Source organism: Podarcis vaucheri, assembly GCF_965113315.1.
Source record: "Podarcis vaucheri genome assembly, chromosome: 3".
NCBI lineage: Eukaryota > Metazoa > Chordata > Lepidosauria > Squamata > Lacertidae > Podarcis > Podarcis vaucheri.
The window spans coordinates 21,389,998-21,409,564 of NC_138761.1; the positions used below are offsets into that span (position 1 = coordinate 21,389,998).

Here is a 19,567-nt window from a genome sequence, read left to right on the forward strand (position 1 = left end):
CATATAAGGCATGGGAAGTAGAAGGCACCCAAGTGTGTTCAAATGGCTTGCATTAAAATACCGTGAACACCAGTGTTGTTCATTAATTAATTGTTCTTCCAGCCCAACCTTCAGCAAATGGTCCCAGGGGAGTTACAAAAGGACCACAATTTAAGATCTTAAAATCACCTGGGAAGTTTACCTAAAAATGTCAGGATAAATACATTCGGAACACACACTGATTAATGTGGCAAACTCTGATCTAGAATCCCCCAAAAAAGAAAAGTTTCAGGAAGAATGAAAAGGGTTATGCCTAAAAGCATAACAAAATAAGTGCCAGTACAGATGTAAGAACACAACAATTTCCATTCCCACCAGTATTGGTCTCAATCAGTACTTTTCTGTTGCGCTTTGGTTTCTGCCAAATACTACGTGATTTGACTTACTATCTGCTATTCAACATAAGTTACGTAAGTATTTGTGTACTATGTTCGTTTCGGTGTAAAGGAAATGTAAAAACAATGCTACAAAGTCATTTATTATGAATTGTTTGCCGTTTTTAAACAACAACTACATGAATGAATACCGATTGTATTATCTTGGCTGATTACCATTTCTGACTGCAGATGAACATGCAAACTTGAAACAACTTCCATTTCCTTTTCTGATTTCTCCAGAATTCTCTGACATCCCAAAGTGCCAGGCAGGCAACTCTGGAGGAAAAGCTCCACAAACTACGGCCAAAACCATTATCTCCCTGACCATAACCTGCCTCACCTCCAGTGGCAGAGGCACCTAAAGAGATTCAGCAGAGGACCTTAGCATCTGGGCAGACAGATATGGAGATGTTTGTTCTGTTAGGTGCCTGGACCCCAAGCTGTTTAGGGTCTTAAAGATCAGCGTGTGGGAACTGGGCTTGGAATTGAACTGGTGGCTACACAAGTTCTCGTAATACTTAAAGGCAACCAGTGCAGCATACAACCCAAAGTAAGGTTACCAGACGGACCTCCAGAATGAATTAAGTTCTTAACCCGAGGTACCACTGTACCTGGGCACTATGGGATCGTTGGACTTCGAATTTTTCAACCATGCTTTAATTAATGTATGTTAAATGTGTTGGTAGACGTTTATATAACCAAGCTGAGTTTTGTAATATTCCATACTGACAATGATAAATCAGATTACATAGATAGATATAATGCATCATACACTGTTTATAGCATCAATTGACATATTTGTTATGCTCTCCTTAGTTTTTTTTTAATCCCCTCCCTGCCCTGCCTTTTTGCTGCTGTTTGTCTACTGTTACGGTCACTATGTCCACCAACTGTATTTTAGCATCTTCCATGCCACCAAAGTGAGAGAGAAAATTATAATGCTGTGCAAATCAAAGCTTATTAATAACTAGCTGCGACATGTTAAAGAGAAAGTACTTTATTCGTATTTTCCAAAGTTAAAGAAAGCTATATTTTGAGTTTGTATTGAGGGCTTTGCTTCTTTTAAAGCCAACATATACAAAACAAAATAGTATTTTCAGAGCACCTCCAGGATCTTAAAAATACTGTGAAAAAGAATGGGATTGATAGCATCAAGGTTTTGTGTTTTTTTTTGGTTTTTTTACATGGAAGGTAATCTAATTGCGAATACACATGGTTAGGAGATTTGTTGATAATGTTATCTGGAGGTAAGATAGTTCAAGGATCAGCCTGTGATTTTCCATACAAAACAAGAGTGAAAATAAGCAGCATGTTATTTAAAATTAAAAGCCCAGTGAACATGTGCCACTTACTGCGACCATTATGTACGTCTAACCTAATCAGCAACACAATCAAATTCAAGCCATCTTGCTTAACTGTGACAAAATTGCATTTACGGAAACTACTTCAGAACCTCTTAAAAATATGACCTTCAGACTTCCTTTTATCTCAGGCAACAAATGTTTGTCGAGACGCCAAGTGCACAAACTGTACATTCTAGAACACTTAAAAATGAAGTACTATTGGGTCCTTCTATGTGACAATCCTCATGTTCATTCGACTGGATGGCCTTTTGCTTTCGCAAAAACTGAACTGGCTGACTTGGAGCCTGCGTGCAGGCAAAGACCTTGTGCTCTTAATGAGAACAGGTGTAACCCTGGGCTGGATTAATCACAACGTTAGGTAAGCTCCTCCACAGCAACGTTTCCGTTCCAAACTGGGGCTCTGGCTGCAGCACAAACAAGCGAGACTTTCCCAAGAGGTGTCCATACTTATCTTGACATGGGTCGCTTTTGAAATACCCTGAAGCTCAGAAGACTACAGCTTCTCTCACCTCTCCAGAGGACCTGTGGGCCACTTCCCAACACCATGCATCTCCACATGCTCTTCTTATAAACCTCAGTTGGAACCGTTCCAGATTCTGTTATACTAGAATTACTAGAAAACTGTGAGATCACAGCCACACCATACATTTAAAGCACTCTTATACCACGCGGGTGGCGCTGTGGGTTAATCCACAGAGCCTAGGACTTGCCGATCAGAAGGTCGCGGTTCAAATCCCCGTGACGGGGTGAGCTCCCGTTGCTTGGTCCCTGCTCCTGCCAACCTAGCAGTTCGAAAGTACGTCAAAGTGCAAGTAGATAAATAGGTACCGCTCCGACGGGAAGGTAAACAGCGTTTCCATGCGCTGCTCTGGTTCGCCAGAAGCAGCTTAGTCATGCTGGCCACATGACCCGGAAGCTGTACGCCGGCTCCCTCGGCCAATAAAGCAAGATGAGTGCCGCAACCCCAGAGTCGGTCACGACTGGACCGAATGGCCAGGGGTCCCTTTACCTTTACACCACTTTAATGTTCAAAGAACCTGAAGAACTGTAGCTTGGTAAGAGTGATGACCTCACAGCGTCACAGACCTACAGTTCCCAACACCCTTACCAAGCTACAGTTCCCAGGATTCTCCATGAGTGCGTAAGAGTACTTTAAATTTTTGGTGTGGAGGATGTGACCCAAGTTACAAGCTAACCGTTAAACACCTCTCAACGATCGCCAACCCCCAGAGGAGGGGTGCCAATCCTCCTGCTCCTTCTCCTTACCTGTCGCTGCACTTCCCAAACTCCCCTGGGCTCGATTCCAGGAACCTGTTCTGCTCCCTGTAACATGCAAGGAGAAGCCCATTTAGTCCTGCCCTGTGTATCCCCAATATCTCATGTTGCTTAAGCACTCTTTCTATAAAGTACCAACGCCTTTACCAAAGGTGTCATGGGCTTTGAAGACACTCGAACTCAGGACGAAAGGGAGAAACGAGCTAAGAGGAAGGCACGTTTGGCAAACGCTCACCATGATCAACTCCCAGAAACCTCTTTCCCCACTGTGGAAGGACGTGTGGATTCAGAATTGTCCTCCACAGTCACTTACGGACTCACTGTTAAAACTGTGTTTATGGAAGACAATCTTACTCAGCTACGAGTGATCGTCAAAGAAGAAGGTGGTAACGTACCAGTCTTTAAAGGCAGGGTGCATACCCAACATTTCTCTGATGAAAATAGGGATGTCCCATTCCATGATGATAATTTTACTATTTATAGCCCACACATCTTACTGGGTTGCCCCAGCCACTCTGGGCAGCTTCCAACATATATAAAAACATAATAAAACATTAAACATAAAAAAAACAGGATTGCCTTCAGACGGCTCAGGTAACTCCATAGCCTCCAACATTTCTCCAAGGAAAATAGGGATATCCTAAGGAAAAGTGGGACATTCCGGGATCAAATCAGAAACCAGGATGACTTTTCTTAATAATAATAATAATAATAATAATAATAATAATAATAATAATTTATTATTTATACCCCGCCCATCTGCCTGTGCTTCCCCAGCCACTCTGGGCAGCTTCCAACAGAATATTAAAATACAATAGTCTATTAAACATTAAAAGCTTCCCTAAACAGGGCTGCCTTCAGATGTCTTCTAGAAGTCTGGTAGTTGTTGTTCTCTTTGACATCTGGTGGGAGGGCGTTCCACAGGGCGGGTGCCACTACTGAGAAGGCTCTCTGCCTGGTCCCCTTGGCTTCTCACAGTGAGGGAACCGCCAGAAGTTCCTCGGCGCTGGACCTCAGTGTCCAGGCAGAACGATGGGGGTGGAGATGCTCCTTCAGATAAATCAGGGACGTCCCTGGAAAATAGGGACACTTGGAGGGTGTGAGGGTGGTGGCTGTGGGGAAGAAGAGCATTCAAGCAAATGCCATTGCCCTGCACTGGTTTCATACTGGCAATATGTCTGTATGTTTTAAGCAATGGCTTCTTCCAATCTACTAGCAAGCACAAGCCATGCCCAGTTCTGAAATCTGTCTCACCATATCGCCATGTTGCAGGACGTGGGTGGAAGTGAGTGGGATTAATACGGACACCGGAGTGGTGGAAATAAAGTAACACCCAGCTCCGTCAAAGTTACCAATTATACCCAACAAGTTACTGGAGCAGACTTGGTGGAACGCTTTGTCACAAGAGACTAGGGCCTTGTGGCAGTGGCGTAGCGTGGGGGGGGCAGGCCACACCGGGCGCAACATCTGGGGGTTAGGGTTAGGGTGCGCAAATCCACGGGTTAGGGGGCGCAAATCCATGGGTTAGGGGGTGCAAATTACTTGCCTTGCCCCGGGTGCTGACAACCCACGCTACGCCACTGCCTTGTGGGACTTGACATCTTTCCACAGGGCCTGCAAGACAGAGCTATTCTGCCTGGCCTTTTGTTTGGACTCAGTCTGACCCTTATGTTTTCCCTCACCTTACGGTTTTGATCCATGGGCTACTTTTAAAATGAGGCTGCATTTTAAATTGCATTTTAACCTGTATTTTAAATTGGATCCCGTCCACCCATTATGTTTTTACTGTAATTTTACTGTTGTTAGCCGCCCTGAGCCCGGCTCTTGCCAGGGAGGGCGGGGTATAAATAAAATTATTATTATTATTATTATTATTATTATTATTATTATTATTATTATTATGCCATGCTTCTTTTTCCTGCTCACAGGCAGTAGTAACAATAGATCATTTACTCATGTGGGCTAGGTACAAGCAGCAGTAACAAAGAGATATTCTGCCTACAAGTGACTACTTGCAAGAGATGCTTTGCAGATAATAAGCCACCAGTGAACTCAGATCAAATGTGCAAGCAGCACATTTAAAGCACGTTGCTTTGAAACCTGCAAACCGGGTGCCAGGAACTGTAGCTCTGTGAGGGGTAACCTACAGTTCCCAGAGTTCTTTGGGGGAAAGTTGTGACTGTTAAAGAGGTATAAATGTGGGGAGGAAGTATTTTTTTTATTAATCAATGGTTTGCTCCAGCTGCTACAGTTAACATGAAAATTGAATGCAGGGATGTGGGATCTGTGCCCGTCCTCACATGCTGCTAAGCTACACCTCCCACCACTGGTTCTGCTGGCTGTGGGGGATGAAGGTTGGAATCCAACAACATCCAGAGGACCAGAGATTTCCCTCCCCAGTTTACTTGCTAGGAAGGAATTTCTAAGCGACTTTTACTAGCTGCGTCGACAGGCGCAAGAGCATGCCTGCTCTAGAATACCTTAAGCTACACCCACATGATTCATTTGTCAGCTCGGTTACTCAATTTTGGGACGAAAAGATAACCTCCTGGAATCCAAGCTTCCCACTGAAACTGCCACATTCTGGATTAGCTGTAGTTTCCGAGTCACTATCAAAGGTAGCCCCACGTAGAGCGCATTGCCGTCGTCCATGCAAGATGGCCTCTACAGCCACATCCCCAGGTAGAAGCCACAGCTGTGTTGGTCCATTATTGTACTGGCTGATCTCCTACTTACTGAGCCAGGTTCAAGGTATTGCTATTAATTTCCAAAGCCCTGGAGAATTTGGGTCCGGGGTACCTTACGGAACCCCAAACCTTCATATCCCAGTTCCGTCACGCCCCCTGCGTTGAAAGTCTCACGATAACAGCAAGAAATAGAGTTTTAGTGGTATCCCTCCACCTTCTGTTTTGACTTTCAAATGCTGGTTGAAAACCTTTCTAAGCCATCAGGCTGATGCCAGCAATTAAGAACACATCTTTCCATAATAGTTAGTTAGTTGATGGGCACTGAATTTAAATTTGCATGTGTTTTTATTACATATACAATGGTACCTCAGGTTAAGAACTTAATTTGTTCTGGAGGTCTGTTCTTCACCTGAAGCACCACTTTAGCTGATGGGGCCTCCCACTGCCGCCGCCGCACGATTTCTGTTCTCATCCTGAAGCAAAGTTCTTAACCCGAGGCACTATTTCTGGGTTAGCGGAGTCTGTAACCTGAAGCATCTGTAACCTGAAGTGTCTGTAACCTGAGGTACCACTGTAGATATTATTGTAAACCTTTGTGATGTTTTTTTTTAAGATTTAGAGGAACATAAGTGTGTACACACACACACACACACACACATACAAGCACACACAACAAAAAGCGGCAGTTTCCAACCTAATACTCAATTATTAGGGTCAATATTACATACGCTTCAGGTTACAGACGCGTCAGGTTACAGACTCTGCTAACCCAGAAATAGTGCTTCAGGTTAAGAACTTTGCTTCAGGATCAGAACAGAAATTGTGCTTCTGCGGTGTGGCGGCAGGAGGCCCCATTAGCTAAAGTGGTGCTTCAGGTTAAGAACAGTTTCAGGTTAAGAACGGACCTCCGGAACAAATTAAGTACTTAACCCGAGGTACCACTGTAGTCAGTGCAAATAAAAATGCAGATATTTAGATTTGGACGCCTAAGGCGTGTATGCTGCAGTCTTTAATTGTTCTTATTTTTTTCCTGGATTTTTTTCAATAATGAAACACAGAACAAAATGAGCAGCAGGAGCCTGGTCGATCAATACAAATTGTCCACATAAAATAAAAGCATCACGGCCAGTCAGTACAATGCAAAATATCAAATGGTGAAATCAAATATCAAATGGGCCGTGGTTTTGATAGCATTCCCTTGCTCTTACAGCATGAAAAGCTCCTCCCATTTTGAATGACAGTCACGGGATGTTACTGTCTGGTATAAAAACAATACTGTTTGCTTTAGAGGCACAGTTATAGCAGGAAACACACTTAAAACAGAACCATGCTTAAACAGAAGCATATCATATAAGCGCTCTCTCTCTCTCATTTCTCTCTCTCCAGCACCTATCAGGTGGGCGTCATTGCCATTATAAGAGAACAAGGGAAGAGTTCATTGTGAGTTCCAGCACCTCTGTTACTAGAAAAATAGCAGGGTTTTTGTTTGTGTGTGTTTTGCTGAAACTGCAGATACCAAATACACCTGTACAAAACTATACTTAGATTTGTAAATACGAATTTAGTTACCCATGTGTGGCAAGTTTTACAAGGATGCAAGAAATATATAAAGGCAAATTCAAAAAAAGATATAAAGCCATGCATGCAAACAAACATAGGTGGTGGTTTTGTTTAGTTTATAATTGGAAGAGGCTATTTCTACATCCAGGTTATTGATGTGGCAAAAGTGGCAGGCATTTGACATGCACAGGAAGGAAGTGGGAAAACGTGGGTTAGTGCCCTTTTTCGTATTTATTGGCTAGGCTGCTCAGCCTGGTTTTTTATTTTAAACTGAATAACTGTATTTCTGTTCAGATTAAATATTATTCTCTCACTATGAACTGAAAAAAGCATCCCCAAACTTTCTAACTCAACTGAACTTTTACAGAGGCCAATCAAAACTAGGGTGTGCAGAATCAGTCATGTTCTCCAAATAAAATAAAATAAAAACCTGACGAATCCCACATTCTTGCGATCACAAGAAGAGTCCAAGAGCAGAGCGCCTTTCCCAAAGATCAGGCATAAAAAATTCAATAAAAGCAAACATTGTTACCATCAGCCTTTACAACGGAACACAATCGTCAATGTTTGTTGTGTCAAGTGAGGAAACACAGAGGAGGATAAAGGCTACTTTCATGCCATCCTAATTTCTACAAACTTAAAGCAAATTAATCTCAGTGCTTTAAACCAATTTTATTGTATGCTTTTCAGGGCCCCACCCTGCCAGGCCAAGTGGGAAAAACCCTGAAGAGAGAGCAGGTCTTCCAGGACTCAGAGCCAAGGTGGTCTCTTTGGCCTGTAACTTCCTGCTGAAATTTGATAACTTTTCATACCACCAATGACCCAGAGATGGGTGGGTGGGTTTAGTCCCTCTTCTGTTGCATCATGTTCTTCTTAGAGTCATAGAATCATAGAGTTGGAATAGACCACAAGGGCCATCGAGTCCAACCCCCTGCCAAGCAGGAAACACCATCAGAGCACTCCTGACATATGGTTGTCAAGCCTCTGCTTAAAGACCTCCAAAGAAGGAGACTCCACCACACTCCTTGGCAGCAAATTCCACTGTCTTGTTGTTTTATACACTGCTTGTTGTTTTATACACTGCTTGTTGTTTTATTCCACTGTCTTGTTGTTTTATACACTGCTTTTGAGCCAAAATGACTTCTAAGTGGTTTACAACTATAAAATCAATATCTTATTAAAATACACAATAACAAGACCATTGAAGCATTGAAGCATCCTTAATTAAAATATACCATTAAAGAGTGACAATGGTACCTCGGGTTAAGAACTTAATTCATTCTGGAGGTCCGCTCTTAACCTAAAACTGTTCTTAACCTGAGGTACCACTTTATCTAACGGGGCCTCCTGCTGCTTCCGCGCCACCGGAGCATGATTTCTGTTCTCATCCTGAAGCAAAGTTCTTAACCCGAGGTACTATTTCTGGGTTAGCGGAGTCTGTAACCTGAAATGTCTGTAACCCGAGGTACCACTGTAATTAAAAAGCGTAACCATCAAAACAATTTTTTTAAAAAAACAGTTAAAACAACAAAATCAGAAGTTCAGTGTGCTTTCCCAAGCAGGTGTGTCTTCAGGAGCTGGCAGAATGCCGATACTGATGGGGGCATCTCATATTTCTGAAGGCTATAGCACGGAAGTGCCCTTCTACACAGCAGTAATGCAAAAACATTAGGGCAGCATTGCAGAACACCTAATAAAGTGTAACAATTTGTGGGCGGTACAGTATAGTATAAATCCTCTAGTAATGCACTATTATTGTTTCATTGATAATATTGCTGACTTCACGGCAGCACCAGTCTCATTCTGCCTGGAATTAGCATCTGAGCAGACCCACAATGGGACTTCTTTGTGTTAAGACTAACGCTAGCAATGTTATATTTGGGCCGAGTGAAAACATGGCGATCCTACAGCAGAGAGCAATCAACACCCTTATGAACTTTCTCTATCAATAAATATCCTCTGCCCTCAGCTGAACAGCTTCCAGACCCTTACTTTAATTATTTGTTCAGCTTATATAGTGCTCTTTATACAGAAATCCCAGACTGGTTAACATAAAAAAACCCCATAAATCTGTTCAACAGGTACATTTAAAATTCTAGAGCAGCCTTTACCAACCTAGTGCCCTGCAAATGCTTTGGAATACATCTCCCATCAGGACCATTGGAGATGTAGTCCAGCTCTAACTCTAACATCAAGGGGGCACCAGCCTAGTGAAGATTGCTATACAGGATATCCAGTATATAGAAGGAAAACTCTACAACACAATCTAATTCAGCAGTAACAGCTTTGTAGCTGTGTAATTTTTATATCGATTAGCCACTCAACCATAAAGATTATCTGCATTTTTATTTGTACTTTTTAAATAGCATTTTATGTGTTTTTTTTATTATAAACAGCCCTGACAGTTTATGACATGGTGCTATAGTAATACCTGTGTTATAGATAAACATAACATAAGTAATCCCTGAGGCCTTGTGATGTTCACTAGGGCTGATTGTAGTTTGGAGTCTGACAACATCTGGTTATCCACCCTTGTGTTTAAAGCAAGGTTGGCGTATGTCCTGAATCTCCCTGACATAGCCAGCAATTGACCGTCAGAAATAGTGTCCGGGCAGAAATTGCTGAAACGTCCAGGAAAATCCGGACGTATGGCAATACATGTCAGCAGTGTCTTTTTTTGTCAACTCCTCTTAAAAATAGCTTTTTTAAAAAAACACAAGTTTTCTGTTGTGTTTTCACTTTTGGAAATATGGCAACCCTAGTTAAAAGCATGTAACTCAATGTGTATACATTCTGCCCCTTGCCTCCTTTTTCCTTCCCCTCCCCTCGTTGTTGTCTGCTCCTTTGCCCAAATCTGGATGGGAAGCTCCTAAGGGCATGGATAAGTTTGCGCCACAGAAATCACCCTCATCGCAAGAACATAAATGGAGCCCTGCTGGATGGTTCATGTTGTCCAGGATCCTTTGATCTCCCCCCTCCTGTGATTTACAACTGGTGTTTTTGAAGGCATACTTTTTCCAACAGTGGAAGCAGAACAGAGCCATTTCGGCTAGTAGCCACTGAACAGCCTTATCCTCCATGAATTAGTCTAATCCTCTTTTAAAACCATCTATGTTTGTGGCCATGGTTGCCAATACCTCTTGCAGGAGCAGAATCCACAGTTTTAACCGGTGTGTGTGTGTGTGTGTTGGGCAGGAAATGGGGGGACTGAGTTCCCTTACCATCTAAAAATTAAATTATCATCATCATCATCATCATCGTCATTATTTTGGCCTGCAGGGGCTGGAACGGATATACACCCAATGCCTGAGCCAAAAATCCACCTATATCTATACTGTAATCAATAAAGATGTGGCCATTTCTAATCCAGATCGTTGTCTACTTGAGTTTATTAATCACAACTTACATTTAGCCACTGTCCAGGGTTGGGTGGGTGGCACTCCAACTGGGCCTGCAGCAAACTAAGTTTGTGATGAGTTCCCCCACTTTCTTTTTCAGAAAAAAAGCACTGGTTTTAACTATGTAGGGAGCCAATGTGGTGTAGTGATTAAGAGCGGTAGACTCGTAATCTGGTGAACCGGGTTCGCGTCTCCGCTCCTCCACATGCAGCTGCTGGGTGACCTTGGGCCAGTCACACTTCTCTGAAGTCTCTCAGCCCCACTCACCTCACAGAGTGTTTGTTGTGGGGGAGGAAGGGAAAGGTGATTGTTAGCCGCTTTGAGACTCCTTCGGGTAGTGATAAAGCATGATATCAAATCCAAACTCTTCTTTTTCTTCTGTGTACTGCATGAATACTTTCTTTTGTCTGCCCTGAATCTTCCAACAATCAGCTTTTCTGGGTGTCCATGATTTCTAGTGTTATGAGAGAGGAAGAAAAGCTTTTCTCTCATCACTTACTCCATGCCAAGCATAATTTTTTAAAACTTCTATCACATCTTCTCTCTGAACTAAAAAGCCCCAAGAGCTGCAACTTTTCTCCATAGGGGAGTTGCTTCAGCCCTGCCACACCTCTCCCAAGTACACGCAATACTATTTTCTGTAACAGTTTATGGCATATACAGTGCTTTTTTATATAAAAAAATATATTTAGGGGTACTCTCATTTTCCTACTCATTGAAATACTGCCCCTCAATGAGGCCAAACTTAGATTCACAAAATGTGTAGGGGTATGCGTACCCCCGCGTACACCCCCCCCAATAAAAGCACTGTGCTTATATATCAATAAATTCAAAATAAATACAGCTGAAGCTGCAATCTTATGCACATGTACTTAGCAGCAAGTCCCACTGAACTCAGCTTGGGCTTCTGCTCAGAGATGCACAGGATTTCAGTGCAAAGTTTAGGATCGCCAAAAGAAGCAGATGTCACTGCTGTGACAGCAGAATCTGACTCACTGCCGCAGAACCTTATATTCCATTTAACTAACACAAACACTCGTTCCTGACAGCTTGTTTTCCAAATGAACGTTTTCATGGCGTACAGAAAAGAGTGCTGTTTGCATTCTTTGGGGAAGAAAAGGCAAAAACACTCCAGCCAAAATCTGCAATGCTACGTGTTGCAAATTGAATGTTTGCTCCGAGTAGACAAAACCAGAAGAGCTACTTGGCCTTGCCAAACTCCGCCAGCAACAGAAACGACAAAACGGTTAATTGCTTCTGGAGCGCAAGAGAACCCTAACTGAGCGAAAAACCAGGACCTTTCGAGAATCTGAGCTAAAAATGTTCTCGGAACACTGTGCCTCAAAAGAAAACAGGAAGTCTGTCCCAACAAGATCTGGACATCTGGACATATTAGTCTGGGACATTGCAACCGGCAACACCGAGAATTGTACGCATGGTGCTGTGGAACTCCTTCACAAGGGAAATCAAGCAGAGCCACCCTTCTCCCTTGCGTTCAGGAAACTTATGAGGCATTTATTTCTTTATTTATTCAGACGTTCGGCTGATGGTTTTACAAAGGTTGGGGTTTTTTGGGTTGGTTGGTTTTTTGTTTGTTCTCCCGTGTTTAATAACTACCTGCAGCACATTCTAATGTTGCTCTGAATATTGCAATTCATGTAACCTTGTAGTTGTGAACTACTACGGGTTCCCTTGGGAGAGGAAGGGTGGCTTATAAATCTGGAACAAAAAATAATAATGTTTGCGCTCAGTGGGATTCCCAGTTTGCTGTATCAGCAGCACAGATGAAGGTGAGAAGGATGAGATTACTGGTGAGCAGAATTTTAAACATCCGCTCCCGGCACTGCCGTCCCCCTCGCTCCCTGTACTTCCACTGCTCCCATGACACAACTGAGCACCAGCAAAGAGGGCGAGCACCGTTTGTGTATGGAGGTTTGTGTTTTGAAAGCAGTTCAGGGATGTGTGGTGTGTGTAACCACGTATACGAAGTGGCAAAGTGGTGTGTGTCGCCATCTTGGTCATGCCCGCATTTGAGTTGGCCACATCCACCTTTGGCATGAGGCCCTCAAAGGGTTGGCTGTTAGTGAATGTGGCCTTTGATGGGGGGGGGGAGTCCCATACCCAATATAAAGGATTGCAGACACAGGCTATGTGCACGCTACACATGCAAAACACATTTAGAGCACATTGTTTTCCGCCAAAGAATTGTGGGAACTGTAGTTTACTTCCTCAGAGAGATATAATTCCCAGCACCCTTGAACTACAGTTCACAGAATTCTTTGTGGGGAAAGCCATGCATTTAAAAGGTGCTTTAAATATATGATGATTACGCAGTCAGCCTTAAGTTTTCATTTGCCTTTCAGTCTACATAGTAGAATACTTTATTATACAACACCAAAGCAAGAGAACAGGCTTTCTAGCTTCTGAATAAGCTCCAGAACAGATACAACAGCCCCACACCGCCTGCAAGACATCTACTAACTTCTTCTGCTATTGCACAAGTTTGCCTTTCACTTTTCGGAATTTTGACCTGGCAGCCTAAAGCTACAGTGTGTGCCTTTCCTTCTGTGTTTATTATGACATCCTAAAATTCTAAAAGAAGAAGAAGAACTTTGCTACCCTGATACAGCAGTCCTATAGACCCCAGTTAAGTCATAGTTTAAAAGAACAGGATATGACACACTCAAATTTAATGCAAGCTTATTAAATTGTTGTAAGAACGGTTGTTCATATTCCAGCTACAACTATTGGAGTGGGTGTGTTATCCAGAGTCTGGAGTGATCCCTGTTTTTGAGTCATATTCCACAGATTATTTCCCCACACAGAGCTGTAGCTAGGTGATCTTACACCCCTGGCAGAACTGTCCAGATTGCGCCCCCTAGCCACGGACAAATTAGCTCTTCCTTATGCCTCTCCTCCAACCCCGCCCCCTTCCACCCATTCAATTCACCCTCTATTTTAAACCATTTCTTACAAGGCAATTATCAATATTTATATGTATGGACATATTGTTTGCAGATTTTGCACACCCCTCCATTGCCTGCACCCCTGGCAGGGGCCCACCGCGCCACCCCCTAGCTACAGCCCTGTCCCCACAAACATTATTCATACACCTTTTCTTCAATAACCACTGCAAAAATCCTTCTGGGAATATTATTTATTCATTTTCTTGCTCTTTTTGAAGAGAAAGTACTGGTTAACACACCCTTGCCTTAACTATATCAGCTTAGCTGTTAGGTTGTTAAATGAGAGCTTTTCACCATGCTGGTCATCAGTGATTCGTTTTTCCTCCCTGGAACACTTTTAATGAATGCAGAAAACAAATGTAATACGCACGCACACCACAAGAGCGGACAGCTGAACGCCGTGGACATTCAAGAACTTTATTGTTCACGAAATCTGAGTTGGCACAGATCAGGGGAGAAAAGTTTTACATGCACCCAAAGGCAACAGGGGTTAAATATTCAATAAATAGGAAATATTCCAAAGGAGAACAGAAAGGAACATGACCTTTACCTTACGTATCCTTGCTCATTTGAAGCTATCTTCTCTGCCCTTCCAAAACAAGAGATAGAGCTACACCAACAATGCCAAGATCTTATACATATACATTATACAGGCCAAAAGGGGATTGATTGCAGGTTTGCTCTGGGAATCTTTGCACATACCTATATTTCCTTCACACACACACACACACACCCTCCATGAAAAGCTACCAAGTTTCTAAAAGGTGCCAATGGGCACACAAGGAAACGCAAAGCTTTAGTGTTTACCCAGAGCTCCACACAAACTGTGGCACCTTCTCTTCCATGCACACATTTCTTGACTATAATAAAAGAGAATGGAATGACGACTGTTCAGTTATAATCATCGAACTGTAGACTTAGAAGGAACCACAAGGATCAAGCCCCTGCACTGCAGGAATCTTTTGCCCAATGTGGGTCTCGAACTCACAACCTTGAGATTAAGAGTCTCATGCTCTACCGACTGTGCTGGTTCCGAGTCACTATGCATCTCATATGGCAAATTGGAAGTTTCTACCAACAGAAGTCCGCCCAGTTAAAAAAAAAGATACAAACTTAACCCTCTTTGAAGGTCTTAGATAACAGACCATACAAGAAAAGCACACATAAGATGTGAAGTTCTAGGTTGCAAATATGGAAATATATTTTTTTAAGACAACAAACTACCCGTGCTCCGAGTTTAATCCTTTCAGCAAAACCTGGACATGATCCACCCAGTGTTAAACACTTTTAAATCCAGTTAAAGTATACTAAGTTTGAGTTGATTTTTGCTGTACCCCAAATTTATATTTTCAGGGATTGGAACCAGGGGGTAACTTAAACACATAATGTAGCACTTCATGTGCATAGATAACTTCCCTGATAAAACCATCAGGCTTCAAAGTGCTTTGCACCCTGGAATGCCTAATAATGAAAATGAAGACACATTATATCAAACTAAGATTACTTAGGAGTAAGATCCACTAAATTCAATGTGAACCAAGGCTGGATGTCGCATGGCACCTTAACACACTGCACCTTTGTAGCCTGTGTTGAATAAAATAATATACTGAACATTCCCTGGTTGAACCCTCTGGTGTAACAGACATTAAGAGACTAAACCGGGAAGTTGGAAGCCTCCAGTTCAAATCTGCCTCTGCCCTGAATACACTAGGTGACTTTGCATTCTCAGCCATGGGCGTAGCGAAGGGGGGGGCAGGGAACTGCCCCCCCCTTGAATCAATATTTTTTTTAAAAAAAAAAAGCTAACAGAGGTTATGCTCCCCTCCCAACAAAAATCCCAACTTCCTTCTATGTTCTCAACTGAAATATGTGTCTAACAACAGGTGTACTGTAAGGATCACTGAGGATGTATGAGAAACATTTTGCACAATCAGAAAAGTGTGGTACAAATCTGAAGTATTAAAATTGCCAATTCCTGAAGCGTTGAAGGGTGAAGGGGGAGGAAACGACCCCTTTCAACTTCGCCTCCGATGGTGGCTAAAAATGTCTTGAAAGGGAAACCACATAGAGAATGCGGCTGAAGCGTGGGCAGGAAGACAGGGTCGTCCAGCAGAAAAAGGGAGAAGCATCTTCGTCGACACAGGCTGGCTGCGTTCAAGAGGATGAACTAAAAAAATTCCGCCTTTGCACAATCGGCAAAGCTAGTAATTGGGGAAGATGGCGTAAAAGCAGCCGCGGAGCTGATCTGATGAGGCATGGACGGAGCAGGGGGACGGGAGGGGCAGAGGTGGCGGTTGTGCAATCCGCATTCACCCTTTAACCTCCTGGGAAGCTGCCGGACCTTCCCAGCACCAGCCTCCAAAAGGGGATCCACTCGACTTAAACTGCCTTGCACTGGTGCGTCTCTGGGCGGCTGCCTTCAGCCTATCCCAGACGCTGGGTCTTCAAAACTTCGGGGAGGGGAGAGAGAGAGTTGCTCTCCACCAAACCGATCGCCCCCTAAAATTTCCTTTCGCCACTGACGACGAACGCTCAGTTCAATCCGGTGTCACTCCACACATGATCTCCAGCTTTTGGAGAGACGGTGCTGGAAAGCCAGCGCTCTTCAAACTGGCGCAGTTCAAAAGTTTATGTGAACGCAATCTCTCTCCCCTCCCCTCCCCACAGGAAAAAAAACACACTTCTTTGAATCCTACTCCGCTATTGACGAAATGCAACCGAAGCTGCCAGCGAGCTGGAATACGCGCAAAGGCGCGCGTGGTGGCGATCCATTGTGGCACCAGGGAAGGACTTGGGGGCGCAGAGGTCCAGGGCAGGACGCAGCCCCAAACTCAACAAGGATGGCTTACCGCCGGGGAAGCCAACGCGGTGCCCCCGACCCAGATTTTGTGGACCCCCAACTTCATTCAGTGAGCATGGCCAAGAATTAAGGGAGGTGAGGGGTTGTCCAAAACATATGGAGGGCGCCATGTTGGCTACCCTTGGTGAAGTAATGCTGATGACCCCCTAAAGAGGGCTCACCCGCGTAAGACCATTAAGTCCAGGGGCTTAAATTTCCTAACTGTACTCCTGCAGTTTTCTGACCGCGCATTTCTCCCTAGCCTACGTTGGCTGAAAATCAGCTGTGCATTTACGGTAATGTTTTCTGGGAAAGGAGTCGGGAGTGTGAAGTGTTGCATCTGGAGTAGCGGCGCCTTAATGCAAGCTGTCGTTATTCCTGCCTCTAGAAATATAAATATGCCACGGGACGAAGAATGGGAGTCACTCCTTTTACTTTTTAGAGGATTTGACTCGTTTCTTTTCTCGCGTAATAGCTCCCAGACGCGCGACAAGAGTGGACACCGACAAAGAACATGCTAAAGTCCCATTTTTGTCATTATGCAGAGAGGCGCACCCCATGTTACATTTTAACTGGCTGTCTAAAGGCCCACGGGCATGGGGATAAGGGGGAGCGATCGTCAGATGCGCCCTTCTCTGTTCCGGAGGTTCTAGAGTTACAGTAGTTCAACAGGTAAAGAGCGGAGAAGGATGCCAAAGCCGTTGGATTTTAGTAGCGTGAGAAGAGATCGTTTTCGGACCTCTCTGTTTAAGGTTGATAATCGCTTTCCGCCTCCTAAGCGTAGTTCTGTCTCCAAAAGACACTGGCACACACAGACACGCACCCTTCACAAGGTGCAGATCTGCGACTGTTCTTTAGCTTTGGCGAACAGCTTTCTTGGGTAAGTTTGGGAGCATCCTATAAGCGCGTCAATTCCAAGGAAGAAGAGGACAGAAGGGGGTGAAGCTAGCCAAAGAGCTGGAAGTTGAACCTTCAAAAGTACACAGATCTGGGAACAACAAAACCGTCACAGATCCCGGAGCAAAGCCAAGAAGAAGTAACATTATTTCTTTCCCGCCGCAATTCCAGTGAATAGCTTCAGTCATTCCCAAGGCGTCGGGACGGGATCCTGCCAAAATTCAGCGCGTCCATGTCCCGCGGATTTCAAGGGCAGAGTTAAGAAGCAGGGGCGAAAAGCGCCCTTTGAAATCGACGAGAACCTAACCAAACGTGTTTTAAAACATATTATTACAATATGAGTATTACAATCCAGCCTAAGCAAAGCTCTCGGAGGTCCCGTAGATTTCGGGGCAGACAAACACGTGTTTACGAGAAACATGGTTTTTTTTTAAAAAAAAAAACCCAAAGGAACGTAAAACTGCTTAGCTTTGTCTGGATTGTACCCAACATTTAAAAAATTAGACAAAAGTGTACAAACGTCAACAAGCGAATCGTACAAGTGTGTGTGTGTATCATAGGAGCCAGCTCCTAGGGGGCGAGATCCCTTCGACCCTCCAATAAAATATTTGAGGGGGCCGCCCCCCAAATAACTGATAGGCATTTCTATTCAAATGGTGTGCATACACCGCGTCAAGTGATCGATTATGCAGGGCGGGGCTTGCCCAATATTTTATTCAAGTTGGCACCCCTGTTGTGTATTTACACAACACACACACTATATATATATATATACTATATATATACAACACACACACACACACAGCTGTTTTGTTTTTGGTTTTTTTTTTGTGTGTGTGTAGAGCAGTGCCAACTTGAATAAAATATTGGGGGGCCCAGGTAAGCCCCACCCCGCATAATCGCTTAGAAGTCGCAACACCCACCCACTATTTAAATAGCAATGCCCATCAACGTGGGAGCCCACCCTGCAACCCCAAAAATAAATCCAAGGGGCCACCCTTCGTGAGCTCTATGCCCATTATATCAAGATCAACGCTGAGGCCTTCCCGTCCAACAAGCAGAACGACGATGATGATACAATATTGACAAGTTGTTGTTGTTGCTGTTGTTGTTATGACCTGATACGGCGGGAGAGACCTCAGCCGGAGAAGGGCCACTTTGGAGCTGAGAGAAGAAAAGGAATTTTTCGTAAAAAGGGAAACCCCCGCCCCCGATCGGCGCCGGATCGGGGGGGGGGCGCCCTGCTTCTCAGGTGCGCCCTAGGCGCTTTTCCTCTTACCTCTTCTTCTCCTTCTCCGCTGTCATCGTGGAAGCGGCGCCTCCGCTGTTCTGCGCGGCGTCTGGATACACGGGCTCCCTCGTGGGCGCGCCCGACCCAGGCAGGCAGGCAGGCAGGGGGCCTGGCTTGGGTTGGTGGGTGGGCAGGTCCCCGGAGGCCTTTGGAGAGGTGCAAGGGGCGTGCTGGGCTGCGCCGTTTGGGCTCCCTCTTTCGGCCGCGCAGGTTCCCTGGTGGTGGCGACGGCGGCGAAAGGCTGGGCGCGCGCTCCTCGTGGCGAGCGGGTCAGGTGGCGGCGGCGGCGCTGCTTTCGAGGCTGCGATCCCGGGGCCGAGCCGCCCCTGAGCTGACCATACAGTCTCAGGACACTGCCGAGGATTGTACAGTCCGCTCAGGGGAGAGACGAGGCGGGGCGGGCGGGCGCTGTGCCGGGGGGATCGGTGTGAAGAGGCAGCTGCGCGCGCGGGGCTCCCTTTAAGACGCGCAACCTTGGCCGGCGCTCCGAGAGGGGCAGGCGCGAGACGCTCCTCCGCCAGCCGACGGCTCCCGGCTCCAGCTGGAGCGGCCGACGGAGCGCCGGCCAATGGGCGGGCGAGGCGCACGCCGAGGGGCCCGCCTCTCCTCCTTCTCCTCCCCCGCCTCCCTCCCCGCCCGTCGAGCAAGTTTCTCCCGACTTGTTGAAGGAGGGCGGCGGGCGGGCGAGCGAGCCGGAGGGGCGCGCGGTCACTCAGAGAGAGCCAGAACGGGGCATCGCCACAGGCGGCCTCCCGGGCACCCGAGGGCGAGGCGAGGCCCCGGGAGCTGAGAGGGTTCGGCGACGCACGGGGAGGAGGAGGAGGACAGGCGAGGAGGCAGGACACGGAACAGCTCCCCGGAGCCGTCTGCAATC

The 19,567-nt window shown here is 45.1% G+C and overlaps 1 protein-coding gene across 2 annotated transcripts in view; it reads right to left on the minus strand.

The window, feature by feature from the left end:
- Positions 1-19,269, minus strand: part of EPAS1 (endothelial PAS domain protein 1) — a 132,184-nt gene extending 112,915 nt beyond the window's left edge. The window contains exons 1-2 of one of the 2 annotated variants that reach the window (XM_082217455.1): positions 18,682-19,269; positions 3,047-3,103 (exon numbers count right to left, since the gene is read on the minus strand). In XM_082217455.1, coding sequence (XP_082073581.1) covers positions 3,047-3,103; positions 18,682-18,707 — 83 coding nt within the window. In that variant the 5' untranslated portion in view covers positions 18,708-19,269. The remainder of the gene's footprint in view (positions 1-3,046; positions 3,104-18,681) is intronic. The other variant, XM_082217456.1, reaches the window with a different exon arrangement.
- Between the last annotated feature and the right edge of the window lie 298 nt (positions 19,270-19,567).